Here is a 16,427-nt window from a genome sequence, read left to right as displayed (position 1 = left end):
AGATCATATTATGCAAATGAAAGATAATGGTCCGGCCAAAAACGTACTCTTATCACCTGCCTATGGAAGCAGAGGCTGGAAGGTCCAGGTGGAAAACGATTTAAATTATCTTGCTGTGACCAATTGGCGGTAGTTAGCTCAAGGACAAAGAGATTGGCGCGCCTTGTTGGACGGCCATAAACGTTTAAGCGGTTAAGCGCCAATTAAGGTAACCAACTCTGCACCAAGTTAACAGTAGATTCACTCAGTGATTTTTGTCGCCACGTTGTAATTAGACTGGGCGAAATTAAGAGAAGGCGAGAGGTGCACATGATAGACCAAGCGGGAAAGGCATGGGTTCAAGCGCGGGGCTGTAAAGTGTCGAAGTGTCTGGTGTCACATGCCTTTCAATTAGGCTTGTTCAGTGATAGGAGATGTAGGAAGTGCGGGTTGGAGGAGGAAATAATCGAGCTCGTTTTGTGCTAGTGTCCTGCGCTTGCCTGGCTAAGACTCCACCTATTAGGAGTGATACAGCTGTCTAGAAGCAGCAGGTGGCTTAAGTCCTAGAGAGCTTCTAGTTTTTGCCAAGAAGACGGAGTTATTTTATAGCATAGGTCCTGGTTTTTGATAAGGTTTTTCAGTTTTATCGTTAAAATAAACCTCTGGTAACACTACGGACTCATTTAGTCTAGTGAGGTCCCCATGGACCGGCCAGTTCAACCTAACCTAACCAGTAGAGCAAGTTGGTCATAATGTTAACGAAAAATGGAAAAAACAAGTAAAGAAGGCTAAGTTCGGGTGTAACGGAACATTACATACTCAGCTGAGAGCTTTGGAGACAAAATAACGGCAAATCACCACGTAGCAAAATGAACTTAGGGTAACCCTGGAATGTGTTTGTATGACATGGGTATCAAATGGAAGGTCATAGTTCTATAGGTGGACTCCATTTCGGGATATCGCCATAAAGGTGGACCAGGGGTGACTCTAGAATGTATTTGTACGATATGGGAATCAAATGAAAGGTATTAATGAGGATTTTAAAAGGGAGTGGGCCTTAGTTCTATAGGTGGATGCCTTTTCGAGATATTGCCATAAAGGTGGTCCAGTGGTGAATAGAATTCGTTTGTACGATATGGGTATCAAACGAAAGGTGCTAAGTATTTTAAAAAGGAGTGGGCCTTAGTTCTATCGGTGGACGCCTTTTCAAGATATCGCCATAAAGGTAGAGCAGGGGTGACTCTGTAATGTGTTTGTACGATATGGGTATCAAATTAAAGGTATTAATGAGGGTTCTAAAAGGGAGTGGCCCTTAATTGTATATGTGAAGATATCGACGAAAATGTGGACCATGGTGACCCAGAACATCATCTGTCGGGTACTGCTAATTTATTTATATATGTAATACCACGAACAGTATTCCTGCCAAAATTCCAAGGGCTTTTGATTTCGCCCTGCCGACCTTTTTCATTTTCTTCTACTTGATATGGTAGGTGTCACACCAATTTTACAAATTTTTTTCTAAAGTTATATTTTGTGTCAATAAACCAATCCAATTGCCATGTTTCATTCCTTTTTTCGTATTTGGTATAGAATTATGGCATCTTTTTCATGTTTCGAATTTTTCGATATCGAAAAAGTTGGCATGGTCATAAGCCGGAGTCATTGGTGCCGTATGTCGTATCGCTGTATCCGTATCCCTAACGTAATCAGCTGTTTATCGTTACGACGGTAAACCAAAACCCAATTGGTTGGCTACGATACGGTTACGACCTTAGCGGCACCAATAATCGATTGCATTGATTCTCATAAGGTTGGTCGAATCAGCTGTTAAAAGGTTACCGATACGGTTACCGATAAAGCACCAATGTCTCCAGCTTTAGTCGGATTTCGGAAATTTTTTATACTAATATAAAGTGAGTTCAGATAAGTACGTGAACTAAGCTTAGTAAACTGAATGTTTTTAGCGACCTTTTTATATGTAAATATGTTGAACTTTAGCTCGCTCGAGGTCAATAAAAATATTTAGATTAAAACCACAGATTTTTTGAATAACGTAATTCAATATATTTCGGTTATTCCGCGATAACCGTTCTCAAGGATCTATAAATGTAATATAAACTATTTTCTTTATAACAAAAACAAAACATAAACAATATTTGCATATACATACATTCCTTTGCACGTCTTTATCACTTGACGTGGAGCTTAACACTGTCTATTTGTTCGTTAGTAAATGACGAAACAAGTGAGCAACGCCATCGGTATCAGTTTTGTAGTTTAGCCGAATGTCTGGTGGTGTGTTAATTATCAGACCAATTCTAAATATTCTCCCGGAATTTTTTTCTGGCGGATTTTTTTATTCCCGCGGAAAAATTCCTCCAATTATTTTCTCCTAGGGAGAAGAATAATTCGGGAATAGAAATTTCGAATTTTCGAACTCAGCTGTATTGTGAATGGAAATTTCGTTGCGCATTTCTTATTTCGTTTAAAAAATTGAAAAGTTTAATTATTGTTGCAAATTAAGAAATAAAATATAAACAATGCATAGTATTGCATTTCATGTGTTATTCACTGAAATGAGTAATGAATTTGTGCCACAGCAACATCAACAGAAGAGCATAAGAAGAAGAAGACGGCGGGATAACAGAAATCCGCGGAGTTGCCTGCTTTCATTCAGCAAAGCAATTTTCTGGCGGTCAAGTCGAGTTGAGTTCGCCTTTCGCCATATGCCAAAATCTATTTAAGCCTTTTTAAAAATCCTCGCGCAATTTCTGGATGGCTGCATCAAATATATCAAGAGCTCTTCTGTTGCTTATGATATACTTTTCTACTTAAAATAAAGACTATGGTGGTTGTTGTTGTTGTTGTATTAACAGTGAGAATATTGTGGTAGAATGTATATACATATTTTAGCACAAATTTGTAAAAATAAGTGTTCTTTCTTAAAAGAACCAATTTCCTTTAACTATTTTGATGCATTCCCTTTAATTTAACAAGTAAAAAAACTCCTATGAAATGGCAGAGAAATTTCCCTCTCCGTCACATTCGTAATACCTACTTTTCTCCCATAACCGGTTTCCGCTTTTTCGAACATTGTTCAGAATAGGAGGAAAGGGAGAAGTGAAAAAACTCAAAAGGAATTTTTATTTAGAATACGAGGAAAAGAACTCGCACGGAATTTTTGTTTAGAATCGGGCTGTATATGTAACATTTCTAGTGTGAAGCGTTCATTGTAATGTCGTTCTTATAATAATATAATATAGTAATATTGTTACTTTTTCGAAGTTGTGGGAGTGGCCGCCACTTGCACAGTGTGCGATAAGTAAGAATAGCCCATAAGCCTACCAACACTCTGAAAACCATGTTCAACAAAACTAAGTCAAAAATACCTCAGTCAGAAAAAAGTAATGTAATTTTTAAAATTCCATGTAACGACAATAACCAAGAACCTTGCAAAAGTGTGTATATTGGCACAAAGAAATCAAAGTTGAAAACCCGACTAGCACAAAACAAATGCGACGTTAAATAGTGCTATCATTCAAATACCCAAAAAACTGCACTTATGGCACACTGTGCAAGTAGCGGCATTACAACAAACGCTTCACACTAGAAATGTTACATATAATTAACACACCACCAGACATTCGGCTAAACTACAAAACTGATACCGATGGCGTTGCTCACTTGTTTCGTCATTTACTAACGAACAAATAGACAGTGTTAAGCTCCACGTCAAGTGATAAAGACGTGCAAAGGAATGTATGTATGTATATGCAAATATTGTTTGTTTTGTTTTTGTTATAAAGAAAATTGTTTATATTACATTTATAGATCCATGAGAACGGTTATCGTGGAATAAGCGAAATATATTGGATTACATTATTCAAAAAATCTGTGGTTTTAATATAAACAGTTTTATTGACCTCGAGCCAGCTAAAGTTCAACATAAGCTTAGTAAAGAGATATAGATTTTTGCTCAAGTTATCGTGTTAACGGCCGAGCGGAAGGACAGACGGTCGACTGTGTATAAAAGCTGGGCGTAGCTTCAACCGATTTCGCCCATTTTCAGAGAAAATATTTATCGTTATAGGATCTATGCTCCTACCAAATTTCACAAGGATTGGTAGGAGCATGGGCGGTGCCACGCCCATTGTCAACAATTTTACTAATTTTACATTCTGCGTCATAAGGTCAACCCACCTACCAAGTTTCGTCGCTTTATCCGTCTTTGGTAATGAATTATCGCACTTTTTCGATATCGAAAATGGGCGTGGTTATATTCCGATATCGTTCATTTTAAATAGCGATCTGAGATGAGTGCCCAGGAACCTACATCCAAAATTTCATCAAGATACCTCAAAATTTACTCAAGTTATCGTGTTAACGGACAGACGAACATGGCTCAATCAAAATTTTTTCGATACTGATGATTTTGATATATGGAAGTCTATATCTATCTCTATTCCTTTATACCTGTACAACCAACCGTTATCCAATCAAAGTTAATATAATCTGTGTGCAAAGCACGCTGAGTATAAAACACTTTCTCATGGCCCTTTTACCATGTCCATTATCAAGCATTTTCTGTGCTTTTCTGTGCAATGTTGGGTATGTTTACAAAAATTATACCCCAAAGATTGCGATGTGTTGCATTTTGAGAAACGTTACCCTGCAATGATCACAATGAGACCTTTTGGGCCTAAGTGCACTGGTGCTCGCACCGGTGGCCACTCCAACCTACCCTGCAGTGTGTGGCAGGACATCCTTGCTGTAAGGGTAAGAGTGTGATATTTCTCAAGATCTTTAGCTTGCTACTTGTGCCAGGACGCTGTCTCCAATGACACGCCAATGTGAGAAGAGCGTATCATATATATAAACGGAGGCTACAATGGGTATAATAATTCCCGTACCTAGTAACAGACCTTCAGAACTATAGGGAGTATTACATATCGTCGGCCATTTTTTGTCAAAATCACATTTTGATGCATATTGATAGAGCTGGCTATTAATTAAGTAATGACATAATGTGAATTCAATATATGTGACCCGGCCTATGAAAAGGTGGCTTATGACTCAAAAGAGAATATGCAAGAAACAGCTGTTAACAGCTATATTTTTTTTTAGCCATAAGCCAACTTCTCATAGTCTGGTTCACATATAGTACATGTAATGTGCCACCTCATGATACCCACCATCTTTTCAGTTGTAATGTCTACAAACTGAAAATTTGAAATTGCAAATTTTCTTGGACTTCCATTAAGGGATACCAATTAGTGAGTATTCGTACCTTCTGGTTGAGGCAAAGCAGTGCTTCAAAAAGGCGAAGACGAGAGGCTTATGCCCGGGTTTTCAGACCGAGCTCAAACTCCAGTAAAAGTTGCCTATAGTTTAACCTTTTTTGTAAAAACACGGCCTTTTTTACAAATGCTTGATTATTGGTTTCATAAATACTTCAGCAAAGGAGTGGTGCGTAGAAAAAGGTAAGTACTGATAAAACAACCAACCCTCTACGGACCTAAATATTTTAGCACTATGGGCCATGACACACATCATGAAACACACACAAAAGCAAATACAAACAAGTCAAGCTAAATAAATATAAAAGTAATCTGAAGACGGAGTAAAAAGTAAGACAAAGCCAAATTTAAAGAAGACAAAGACGAAGGCCAAGAGGTACGAAGAAGAGTATGAAGACGATGATGATGGGGAACACAAACGTGAAAAAAATTACATGCGACCAGTGGCGTGGTGAGGGGGGAGTGGGTGGTGTTGGGGACAACCTCCGCCCCCGCCGAAATATTAGTAGTTCCGTAAAAATTTGATTTGAGATGGTATACATTTCAATTTCTAAAATAAAAAATAATACATATGTAAATATTCATGCATACCAGTGGAATGCAAACATACATACATATATGTTCACACAGCAGTGGCTGTACGCCGGCATTCAATTGCATTTGAATTTTAAATTTTGCGAATAATTCTTTTACTACGCCACTGCATGCGACGAAGGCGAAAATTAATGGCGAACGCAAGGGATTGCAGGGTTTGTTCGAGCGCAATATGTAGCTTTATAGCTTCTTTTGTCAACCTCATTTTACGTGGCGAATCCTGTTAAAAATATTAATATACATATGTCGACCTATGCTAATAGGATGATCGTAATTTAAATGTTTTGTTAACCAGGGGGTAAACTCAGTAAGTGTGAGATTCAAAATATTCACTTCATATAATTTGTATGAAATAAAAATGTACATTTCGAAACTCACCTAGTGAATACAGCCCCAGGATCTTAAAAATGAGGAAACTATGAGTTTTAGAAACTAATTTTCAAACGGAAAATTGTTCAAAAATAAATTATCTGTAAAAAATGTATTCAATGATAATTCATTCATGACTAAATTATTTTTGAATAATTTTCTTAGAACAATTTCGTTTGAATAATTATGATTTATTTTCATTTTTGGTCGTTAGTATATACTATTGTTGTTATTGTTATTGTTGAGCTCAAGCCCGGATTAGGTTAGGTTAGGTTAGGGTGGCTGCCCGAGGGCACACTTAGGCCAGTAGTATTAGGCCCGTTGTGATACCACGAAAAACACCGTTACCTTTCCTCTTCGAACCATTTTGAGGATCTGATGAAAGCTACCAGGTCCTTGACGTCATGCTCCACAACCTGGCTCAGATTATCAAGAAATGGAGCTCCCACAAAGCGCTGCCGTGCTCCGCTTAGTGTTGGGCAGTTGCAAATGAGGTGAACCACCGTTTCCTCCTAATCCTCTTTACAACTCCTATAGCAACGACGATAAGGCGCTCCTAACCTTTCGGCATGCCTACCTATGAGGCAATGACCCGTTAGTGCCCCCACAAGTATGGAAATGGTATCCCTTCTTAGGTTGTGCACGTGACGGGATCTTTTAGGATCCCATTTAGGCCAGGTTTCTTTTGATGTTCGACACCCGGTGTTTGTAGCCATCTTTCGTCGGCTTGACGGTAGATGTGCTCTTTTAGCATTAGCTTGCATGTGGACAGGGGCATAACTAAGCGTTCTTGTCCAGGAAGAACCTGCCTGGTTGTACCCTGCCTAGCGAGCTCATCTGCAATGCAGTTTCCCTCGATATCCCTATGTCCAGGGACCCATGTGAGGTGTACACGGTTCTGTTGAGCCATCTCTTGAAGAGATCGGCGACAGTTTAGTGCTAGTTCAGAATTGAACGAGTGGGAGCCAAGAGATTTTATGGCTGCTTGGCTGTCGCTGAAGATTAAGATTTCTTTGCCGACATTGTATATCCCTATCCTAGCTGCGGCTTCCATTATGGCTGCAACTTCTGCCTGTCAAGGTCCCTTGAGTATACTCCACCTCCAACTCTACCGTTTAGCTTGGAGCCGTCCGTGTATATGGAAATGCTGCTGCCCATAGCAAGGCACTTATCCGACTCCCTCCAGGCATCCCTGCTGGGGATGTTTATCTTAAAGTGGGTTTCCGCAACTGCTGTGGTCGCACAGCGATCCGAGCTAGGAGGAAGAAAACTGTATTTGTTTAGTATACTTGAGTGTCCTGTGGTCTTGTTGTCCCAATACGATAACTCCCTTAGACGCAGGGCTGACGTTGCCGCTGCTCGATGACCAGCTAGATCCAATGGAAGGATGTCAAGAATGACCTGAAGAGCTTCGCTAGGCGTTGTTCTTAGAGCCCCGCTTATGCTTATCATGCTGGATCTGTGGACTTTACCCAACAAGTTTAGGTTTGACGCCTTGCTCAAGGCTGGCCACCATACGACTATTCCATACAGCAGTATGGGTCGGATAATTGCTGTATCAATCCATCTGCATATGTTGGGGGTGAGTCCCCATTTTTGCCAATGACTCTTTTACACGTATATAATGCAATTTACGCTTTCTTTTGTCGCTGAATGAAGTTGTCCTTCCAGTTCAGCTTTTTGTCTAGAACTACGCCTAGAAATGTGGCCTTATCTGCCAGGCTTATGCGCACCCCATTTAGTTCTGGTAGGTTTAACGATGGTATTTTGTATCGTTTGGTATATAAGACAAGCTCAACTTTATCGGAATTGACGCTGAGTCCACATCGGGAAGCCCACAGGTAAACCTCGCAATGCTACCTGTATCAAGTCGCATAAAGTTTGAGGAAACTTGCATCTGTAGACAATCGCTAGGTCGTCAGCATATGCCACAATCTTCCCGCTCGCCCAACTAGTATCTCTTAATAGCGAGTTTACCGTTAGGTTCCATAGTAGAGGGGAAAGGACACAACCCTGGGGCGTGCCCCTTGCGACAAATCGTGTTATATCAACCTTCCCCAGTGAGGAAAGCACTTTCCTTCCCCTGAGCAGTTGATAAATCAGTCCCACTAGGGGTCTATTTACGTCCAGACCAGTTAAAGCATTGTTAACGGCGTCTGGATTTATATTGTTGAATGCGCCTTCAATGTCTAGGAAGGCCACAAGACAATAATCCTTTTCGAACAAGGATGTTCCGATAATGGAGACTAGGCTGTGTAGCGCAGTCTCCGCAGATTTACCTTTGGTGTACGTGTGTTGATAGCCCGAAATGAGGTTCCTATCAATGTTTGTAGTAAGAAAATCGCTAACTATTCTCTCTAGGGTCTTGAGTACGGAGGATGATAGACTAATAGGTCTGTAGTCCTTCGGCTCTTAGTGAGAGGCTTTGCCTGCCTTAAGAATGAATATGACCGTGGCGCTCCTCCATGCACACGGAATATAGTTAGAGCCAAACAAGCGGTATATATGTGCCGCAGCCAGTTGGCTGAAAACTCCAGAGTAGATAAGTTGAGCTGGGAGAATCCCGTCTGGTCCAGCAGCCTTAAAATGTTTAAAACTTTTAACTGCCCACCTCAGCCTCTCCTCAGTGATGGGTATATTCACAGCTTGGTTTGCTGCAGGTACTTCCGGTGGGTTGGTCATATTTCCCGGGAAATGTGTGTCCAGAAGCAGCTCTAGAGTTTCCCCTTCTGTGCTGGTCCAGGTACCATTTGGTCTCCGCAGAAAGCTAATAGCTGTTTGCGTCTTAGAAAGCACGCACCGTAGCCTTGATTTGTCAACGACACTTTCGACTCCAGTGCAGAAATTTCTCCATGAAGTTCTCTTCGCTTGTCTCAGGACTTATTTGTAGGTCCTTAGTTTGTCCTTGTATTCTAGCCATTATGATCCGTTATCGAGGAATTTGACTTTGTTAAACTGGGACCACCAGTGAGGTTTACGCTTACCGCGTGGTTTTGGCATTGGACAAGCCTGTTCTAAGGCATTTCAGAATGCCGATGTGAAGGTTTCTACCAGACCCTCTAGCTCCTCCGTTGATGATGGGCTTTGCGGGGGCAGTACTGGTAGTTCTCTTGCTAACAGCTCATTATGTAGTTCCCAGTTTGTATTACGTGGGTTACGTCTCGCAATGGGCTGATCGACGAAGAACTCTAACATTACTTCAATATACCGGTGGTCTGAGAAGGAATGTTCCTCAAGAACACGCCATTTTTTAACCCACCCAAAAACGCTTTCGCTACAAATAGTGAGGTCAATAACCTCTCTACGGGTTTTAGTAATAAAAGTTGGTTCATTACCTACATTGCAAACTACCAGGTTAGTTGTTAAAAGGTAATCAAAAAGTGACTCACCACGAGTGTTTATGTCGGAACTACCCCACTGCACGTGGTGGGCGTTTGCGCCTGTCCCGATGAGCAGATGGCCTTTGCTTGAGTCGGTCACCAGATCCTTTACCGTATTTTTCGGAGGAGGTTCCTCTGCATCGTACGGATTAAATAAAACACGTTCATTACAATTAGGCCTCTTGTTAATAACTAGGATATATCCAGGGTAGTTGCGGTGCTCACGGGGCATTGGACAATTGGAATACATGCGGCACGGATGGGACTGGAACACAATACCTCCTGTCTTTTTAATTTCACACCCACCAACAGACATTATTCTATGCGGTGGATCTCGTGGTGCATATTTAGAATTGGAGAATAATAATAACAATTTCTCATTCTAATGTGGTTGTTGTTGTTGTAGCAGTGCTTCGCCCCATCCAATAGGCGCGACCACTCACAAATTGTCATCAGTGTCTCTAACGGAGGTTCAAAGAAACTTTCTGTTACAACAGGGGTGGACCATAATGAGAGGGGTCTTAGAGGCGTTGGTTCCACAATACAGTTAAACAGATGGTTGGTGTCATGTGGGGACACATTGCAAGCAGGACATACATTTTGTATGTCGAGGTTGATTCTGGATAGGTAAGAGTTTAACCTGTTACAGAATCGAGATCGAAGTTGAGCAAGAGTGACGCGCGTTTCCTAGGGAGAGTGCGTTCCTCCTCTGCTAGTCTTGGATATTGTCCTTTGAGTACAGGATTCGCCGGGCAATTCCTGTCATAAAGGTCCGACGTCTGTTTGTGGAGTTCACTGAGTACCTGCTTGTGTTTTTTGGCTTCATACGGCTGTGTTCTCAGGTGCCGTAGTTTCTCATAATACTTACGAAGATTACTCCTTAAGCCCCTGAGCGTTGTTGGCTCATCAATCAGATATCTGTTGGGTTGCCCAGGTTTCTGGGTATTCAACAGAAATTGTTTGGTTAGCATTTCATTTTTCTCCATAATGGGGAGTATTCTCGCCTCATTATGTAGATGGTGTTCTGGGGACATAAGAAGACAGCCCGTAGCGGTTCTGACGGCAGTATTTTGGCAGGCCTGTAACTTCTTCCAGTGAGTAGTCTTTAGGCTTGGCGACCTTATTGGAGAAGCGTAGCACGCAATCGGCTGGCCAATTGCTTTGCAAGTGGTAATGAGCGTTTCTTTATCTTTACCCCTAGTACTGGCAAGAGATTTGAGGATTTTATTACGGCTCTGGATACAATTACGGCTACATGCTCTCCAAAATGTAGATCCTGATCGAACGTCACACCCAAGATTTTGGGGTGCAAGACAGTCGGTAACGTGGTGCCATCGACGTGGATGTTCAATATGGTCGACATTTGGAGCGATCATGTTTTAAATAAAGGTTCCGATGATTTAGTCGGTGACAATGTCAGGTTTCGCGAGGGAAGAAGCTGGAGAGATCAGGGAGATAGCTGTTTATTTTGCTAGGTCTGGGCCTGTGGCCATTATTGTGCAGTCATCGGCGTAGGAAACGATAGTCACTTCTTCTGGTGGTGAAGGTAGCTTTGATATGTAGAAGTTAAACAAAAGTGGGGATAGGATACCACCCTGTGGCACCCCTTGTTTAAATGTTCTTGGTTTGGATGTTACATTCCTGCATTGAACCGATGCTTGCCGTCCAGACAGATAATTTGCAGTCCACCTTTTAAGACTTGACAGGTCTAACGCAACAAGTACTCTCTTATGGTGGGGATTTTGATTTAATCCGCAATTTAACTGAGTACTAATGACATTTAGCGTGGTGGTTGCGCTGTGTAATTTTCTGAAGCCATGCTGATGATTGGCTAGTTGCATATTTGCATTAAAGTAGGGAAGCAGAATGGCTTTAAGTGTCTTGGCTACTGGTGATGGGAGTGATATCGGACGATAGGAATCTCTTATGTTAACTGGTTTCCCAGGCTTTAGTAGCGGGACCACCTTGGTCAGTTTCCATTTTTCGGGGATGACAAAGGTGGAAAGGGACAAGTTGAAGACATGTGCTAGATAATTAAATCCCTCTTTGCCTAGGTTTTTAAGCATCGGCATGGCTATGTCGTCTGGGCCCACTGCTTTAGATGGTTTAGCGTGACCAACCTCAACCTCTTTAGCGGTGATGGTGATTGGTGACGCGCTGAATTTGTGTTATGTGCGTGTCTGTTGGCCCTCCGTCTATCTTTGTCGACCGTAGAATGCATTATATATTTTCGGCAGAAAGCGCTCGCGTATTTTTTCGCATCCGACAGCGCTTTATCGCCAAAGGCGATGGAAATATTGTCATTGTGCTTAGACGGATTCGATAGGGACTTTACGGTGGACCAAAGCTTACCCACACCGGCAGAGAGGTTCCAATTCTTTAAATGCTCCTCCCATTTTGCCCGCTTGTGTTCATCCACAAGCTATCTGCTGTATTGGTTTATATCCCTTATTTGGGGGTCACCGGTGTCATGCTGTCACGTTCTCTCGCTAAATTTGCGACCTCCGCCGGGAAATAAGGCCGGATTTCTGCAATTGTTTCGGCAAACACATTCCCCTTGGCGAGCATCAGTCGGGATAGGGAGGGCAGCAAAGCGATTGTCCGTAAAGTATTTGTAATCATCCCACTTTCCTTTCTTAAAGTTGGTGAACGCGCGGTTCTCGTTAATTATGAAGTCGGCGGTTCGCTCGAGTAAAAGGAGTATAGGCAGGGGGTCAGATGCGAATGCTACAATCGTCTGCCAGTTGATGCAGTTTACTAGTCCTCCGCTCACGATGGATAGATCTGGCGAACTGTGACAGCTTCCTACCATAAAACAGGTGACGGGAGGGATGTAGATGTTGATGATTTCTAGCCGTCCCGGAGATCAGGACATCTAGGAAAGTGGCACCGTCCAAGGCAGGAGCTGCATTGGGCAGATGACGCAAACGTATATATTCTGTGCTGGCAAATGGTGCAAAAGGTGGTAGTTACTAAGAGTCCATTTCCCTGATCTACGCTATTGCTGCCGGAAAGAAGACGGGACGTAGGCTGATGTTCGGCATTGCTACCGACTCTACTACGGAGATTGTAGTTATGAGTGGTATCTGAAAGATTTTTCTTAGCTGCCGGATAAATGTGTAACAATTTGCGATCTAGAATTTTAGATGAACATAGGTTAACGCTTTTTTTAGAGTAGAGAAATATTTTGAATTGGCTGAACTTTAATATGTAACACATTTGTATGTTAAACTAAGTTTTTCTTTGTATACAAAATATGTTTTGAATTCAGTTTAAATCATACGACTGAAATAAATGTTTTTGGTTAAACTACTTGTGTTTGTATGAGTTCCATATTTATTTCTAAACCAACATTCGAAGGTAACAGTCACGGGCTATCCCGGGACTGTAATTTTCAAATCCCGGGATTGCAAAAGATCTTAGAGACTCGATGCCTTACTATATGTAGTATATAAACATGTAAAAAAAACCCGGTTACTAATGCAGATAGCCGTGCTCCCAAAAATATTTTCCGTACAAAAATGCTTTTCCGGTTTTCCGCAAATGTCTTTCGAAAGAAATCAAATTCTTATTTACCGCTCCCATAATCAAAAATCGGAGGTCGAAACGACATTATTCCAATCGGACTATTTTGCTCGGCTCTTACCTCCTACTACATTTTTTACCTCAAAGATTTATTTGGGTCGAGTTGAAAACTAAATAGTATTATTACGTAACAATTTTTGGTGTTTTAATACTTAAAATTGGACCTAAAGCCGGTTAAACAAATACCTTGGTAATATCTTTTGGTTGAAGTTTTCATTGTATACGTATGAAAAGCTGATGGTTTACAAGTGAAGATTGGATAAAATGACGTGAATTCATTGTTTGTGTCTTAAGACGTGTTTGTTCACATTTTATTAACAGTTTTTGTACTTTTTTCGTAAGAAATGAGAAAAGAAGGAGTAAAATGTAAGCAACAAATGTGTTCGGGCGTGATCTGTAAATCCTGCCAAAATTCAATATAAAGCACTTCTTGAAGTTGTATATAAAAATGAAGCACGTTGAGTAAGTGAGGTCAGCTAACCCTGTTTTGTGATAACAGTCGCCAATTGGGGGCACCAACCGAAGTCAAATCTTACTCCAACTGTCTCTCCCAACTCAGTACAGGTTTCCTCTGTTTACAAACTGCCGGAGCGTATTCCTTCTTCCGCATAACATGCCCTAGCTAGCAAAACCTTTGGGTTTTCAATCGATGCACTATCGTCATGTCTACGTAAAGCTCATATAACTCATCATTATACCTCATTCGACACTCACCGCCGACATCACGAATAGAACTATATCCCTTCCGGAGAACTTTTCTCTCGAATACTCCAAGAGCCATTTCATCTTCTCTCGACACCTTCCATCATTCCGAGCCATAATCAGGACAGGTATGATGAGTGACTTGTAGAGCGAGAATTTTGTTCGTAGAGAGAGGACTTTACTTTTCAATTGCCTATAGAAGCACTTGTTGGCAAGAGTTACTCTCCGTTTGATTTCTAGGCCAGTCTCGAATTTATATCTGTCAACAGTGACGTAGCTAGAAAGGTCACGATTACAGCAAGTACTTCGTCTTGTCCAAATTTACTGCAAGGCCAACTTCGCCTCCATTTTTGAACAGCCCGGTGGGTATCCCGTCATTACTAAGCACCTTGATATTTTTTAGTCGTGATATTGGATGCAGGGGAGTGTTTTTCATCATCGGCGATCGGGGTATCGGGTTCGTCTTCCCCCACATTCTGTACGTCAGTTAACAGGTCGCCATTATCGTTCCTACAGGAATCTGCCCGGTCGTGAAACCTTCTGTCATTAAAGGAGCATGAAATATGTATGGTTAACCGAAAATAATAATAATATTTTTTTGCGATAAATATCCGGGGAGATAGAATGTGGTGTGTTAATTGGAGCACTAATTGGTCATCCTACACGTTTTAGGCCGACTCCATGTGCATCTGATAAGGCAGGTAACCATTTTGCTAAGAAACATTTTATGGCAAAAACACAATCGAAAGGTTTGCTAAGCCACCAAATCAAATTGATGTTAGTTGTTCGCCCGCTTTCAAAGAGGAAGAAAAAATACACTCCGAAAATTTAATTTTTACTTCGGCGTAGTCGTTTGCTCAGGTAACAGTTTTAAATACTCCGAACACTGGTAGCGAAACATGAGAGATATGTAATAAATCAAAAAAATTTCAAAAGCGCTACGTCATCAAACTTTTTTTTTCAAATTCGATTACAAATACAACAATTCCGGAATGCGGGATCTTGGATCTTTGGATTTAAACAATGCTCTCGAGCCTCGTTATATAGCCGTTATAAAACTAACAGTTTATCGATAGATAAGTCCAACCTAGTACAATCGATTTCATTTTTATCAACGTTTATCGCTATCAAACAGCTGTCAGAATCACACGAACATGATAAAAATAATAGCACAAAAAAATATTTCATCGAAAAATTGAAACAGCTGCTCTGTGGTTTGGACATTAGAAGAAAAATGCAAAAATAGCATCAAATCGATCAACAATTCAATGCAAATATATCCTAACTAAACAAGTTATCACGGAATAGAACACGGGGAATATTTCAGTTTGGTAATTATCAAAGTTCTAGCTGCCGTAACCCGCCATGGATTTGCTGAATTCAATACTCAATTCAATGGAGAAGCCCCCCGCAGCTACAGAGCAGCAAAAAAGAATGATTAAAAAGCAAAAAGAACTCGCAGAACGTATCAAAAATAAACAAAAAGAAGAACTAAATAGATTTCGTAAGTATGCAGAGGAGCGTATAGGGCGTTTTGCTAAGGATGATCGCCCCCACATCGAATTTCAACCACTGGACAAGGTACACCGTGCCATTATACATGAAGTAGCCGAATTTGGTGGTTTCATAGCTATGAGTTTTGGTCGTGAAGACATTGATAGGCATTCGGTTGTTTATAAAAAAGAGAATGCACCATCAGAAGATGAAATATCCGCTCGACGCAATGGCGACGGCTGGAATGAAGAAGTTGCTAAAGAGTATGCCGAAAGACGAAAGCAGCAACGTGAAATTGAAAATGAACAAAAAAGACTGGCTCGTGCTTCCGCCCAAACACCACCTACAACTGAGTCTGATATCAAACCAACAAGTAACTATAAAGACAAATATGCCCATCTTATTGGGCAAGAAGCTGCTCTAGAAGCTGCGCGCAAAACAGAAACTAACCTGAGCTATGGCTTTGTACCAAGTAAAAATAAGAAAGATATGCGTTCGATCGAGCAAACCTTAGCCGATATACAAGCCAAGAAAAGACGAAAGCTTGAGCAACAGCAGCAACTGGATGATAGTTCAAGTCTACAACAGCAGCATCAAAATCTCAATGCCAGTCATCAACAAAACTCATCAAGTACAGGGCAAGAACAACAGCCAGAAACTAAAATATCCTTAAATGCTATTACAAGCAACCATCAGTGATATTTCTCGCAAAGTATAATTATTGTACTAATTAAATTTGTATGTTTGCATTACAAACACGCCTATAAGAAGAACGACTGCTTTGTGTCTTGCATCCAATTGCAATAAATCGCAATATTTTTACTATATATGAGATCACAATTGAATTGTTAACTATTTGAAATGATGTTGAGTGAAACTACTTACATAAATATAATATGATAAAAGCATAAAAAAAGATCGCTATGCTATAATAAATGTAAATGCTTTTCCTGTCTCCAGATATTCTCTCCCACCCAAGAGTTACATCTTCGCGTTATATTTCCAGATGTTATACACTATAGAT

General features: G+C 40.8%; 2 protein-coding genes across 2 annotated transcripts in view; one reads left to right on the top strand and one right to left on the bottom strand.

The window, feature by feature from the left end:
• The window catches only part of LOC137248677 (uncharacterized), a 278,289-nt gene that overhangs the window by 154,562 nt on the left and 107,300 nt on the right, over window positions 1–16,427 (bottom strand). The window lies entirely within an intron of this gene.
• LOC137248190 (sperm-associated antigen 7 homolog) lies at window positions 15,030–16,339 on the top strand. Its single transcript, XM_067779061.1, has one exon. It carries the CDS (start codon window positions 15,275–15,277, stop codon window positions 16,100–16,102), a length of 828 nt encoding a protein of 275 aa, XP_067635162.1. The 5' UTR covers window positions 15,030–15,274; the 3' UTR covers window positions 16,103–16,339.

Source organism: Eurosta solidaginis, chromosome 4, assembly GCF_040869045.1.
Source record: "Eurosta solidaginis isolate ZX-2024a chromosome 4, ASM4086904v1, whole genome shotgun sequence".
Taxonomy (NCBI): domain Eukaryota; kingdom Metazoa; phylum Arthropoda; class Insecta; order Diptera; family Tephritidae; genus Eurosta; species Eurosta solidaginis.
Note: the sequence above shows the minus strand (reverse complement) of the source record. Positions and strands in the feature narration are given on the sequence as shown.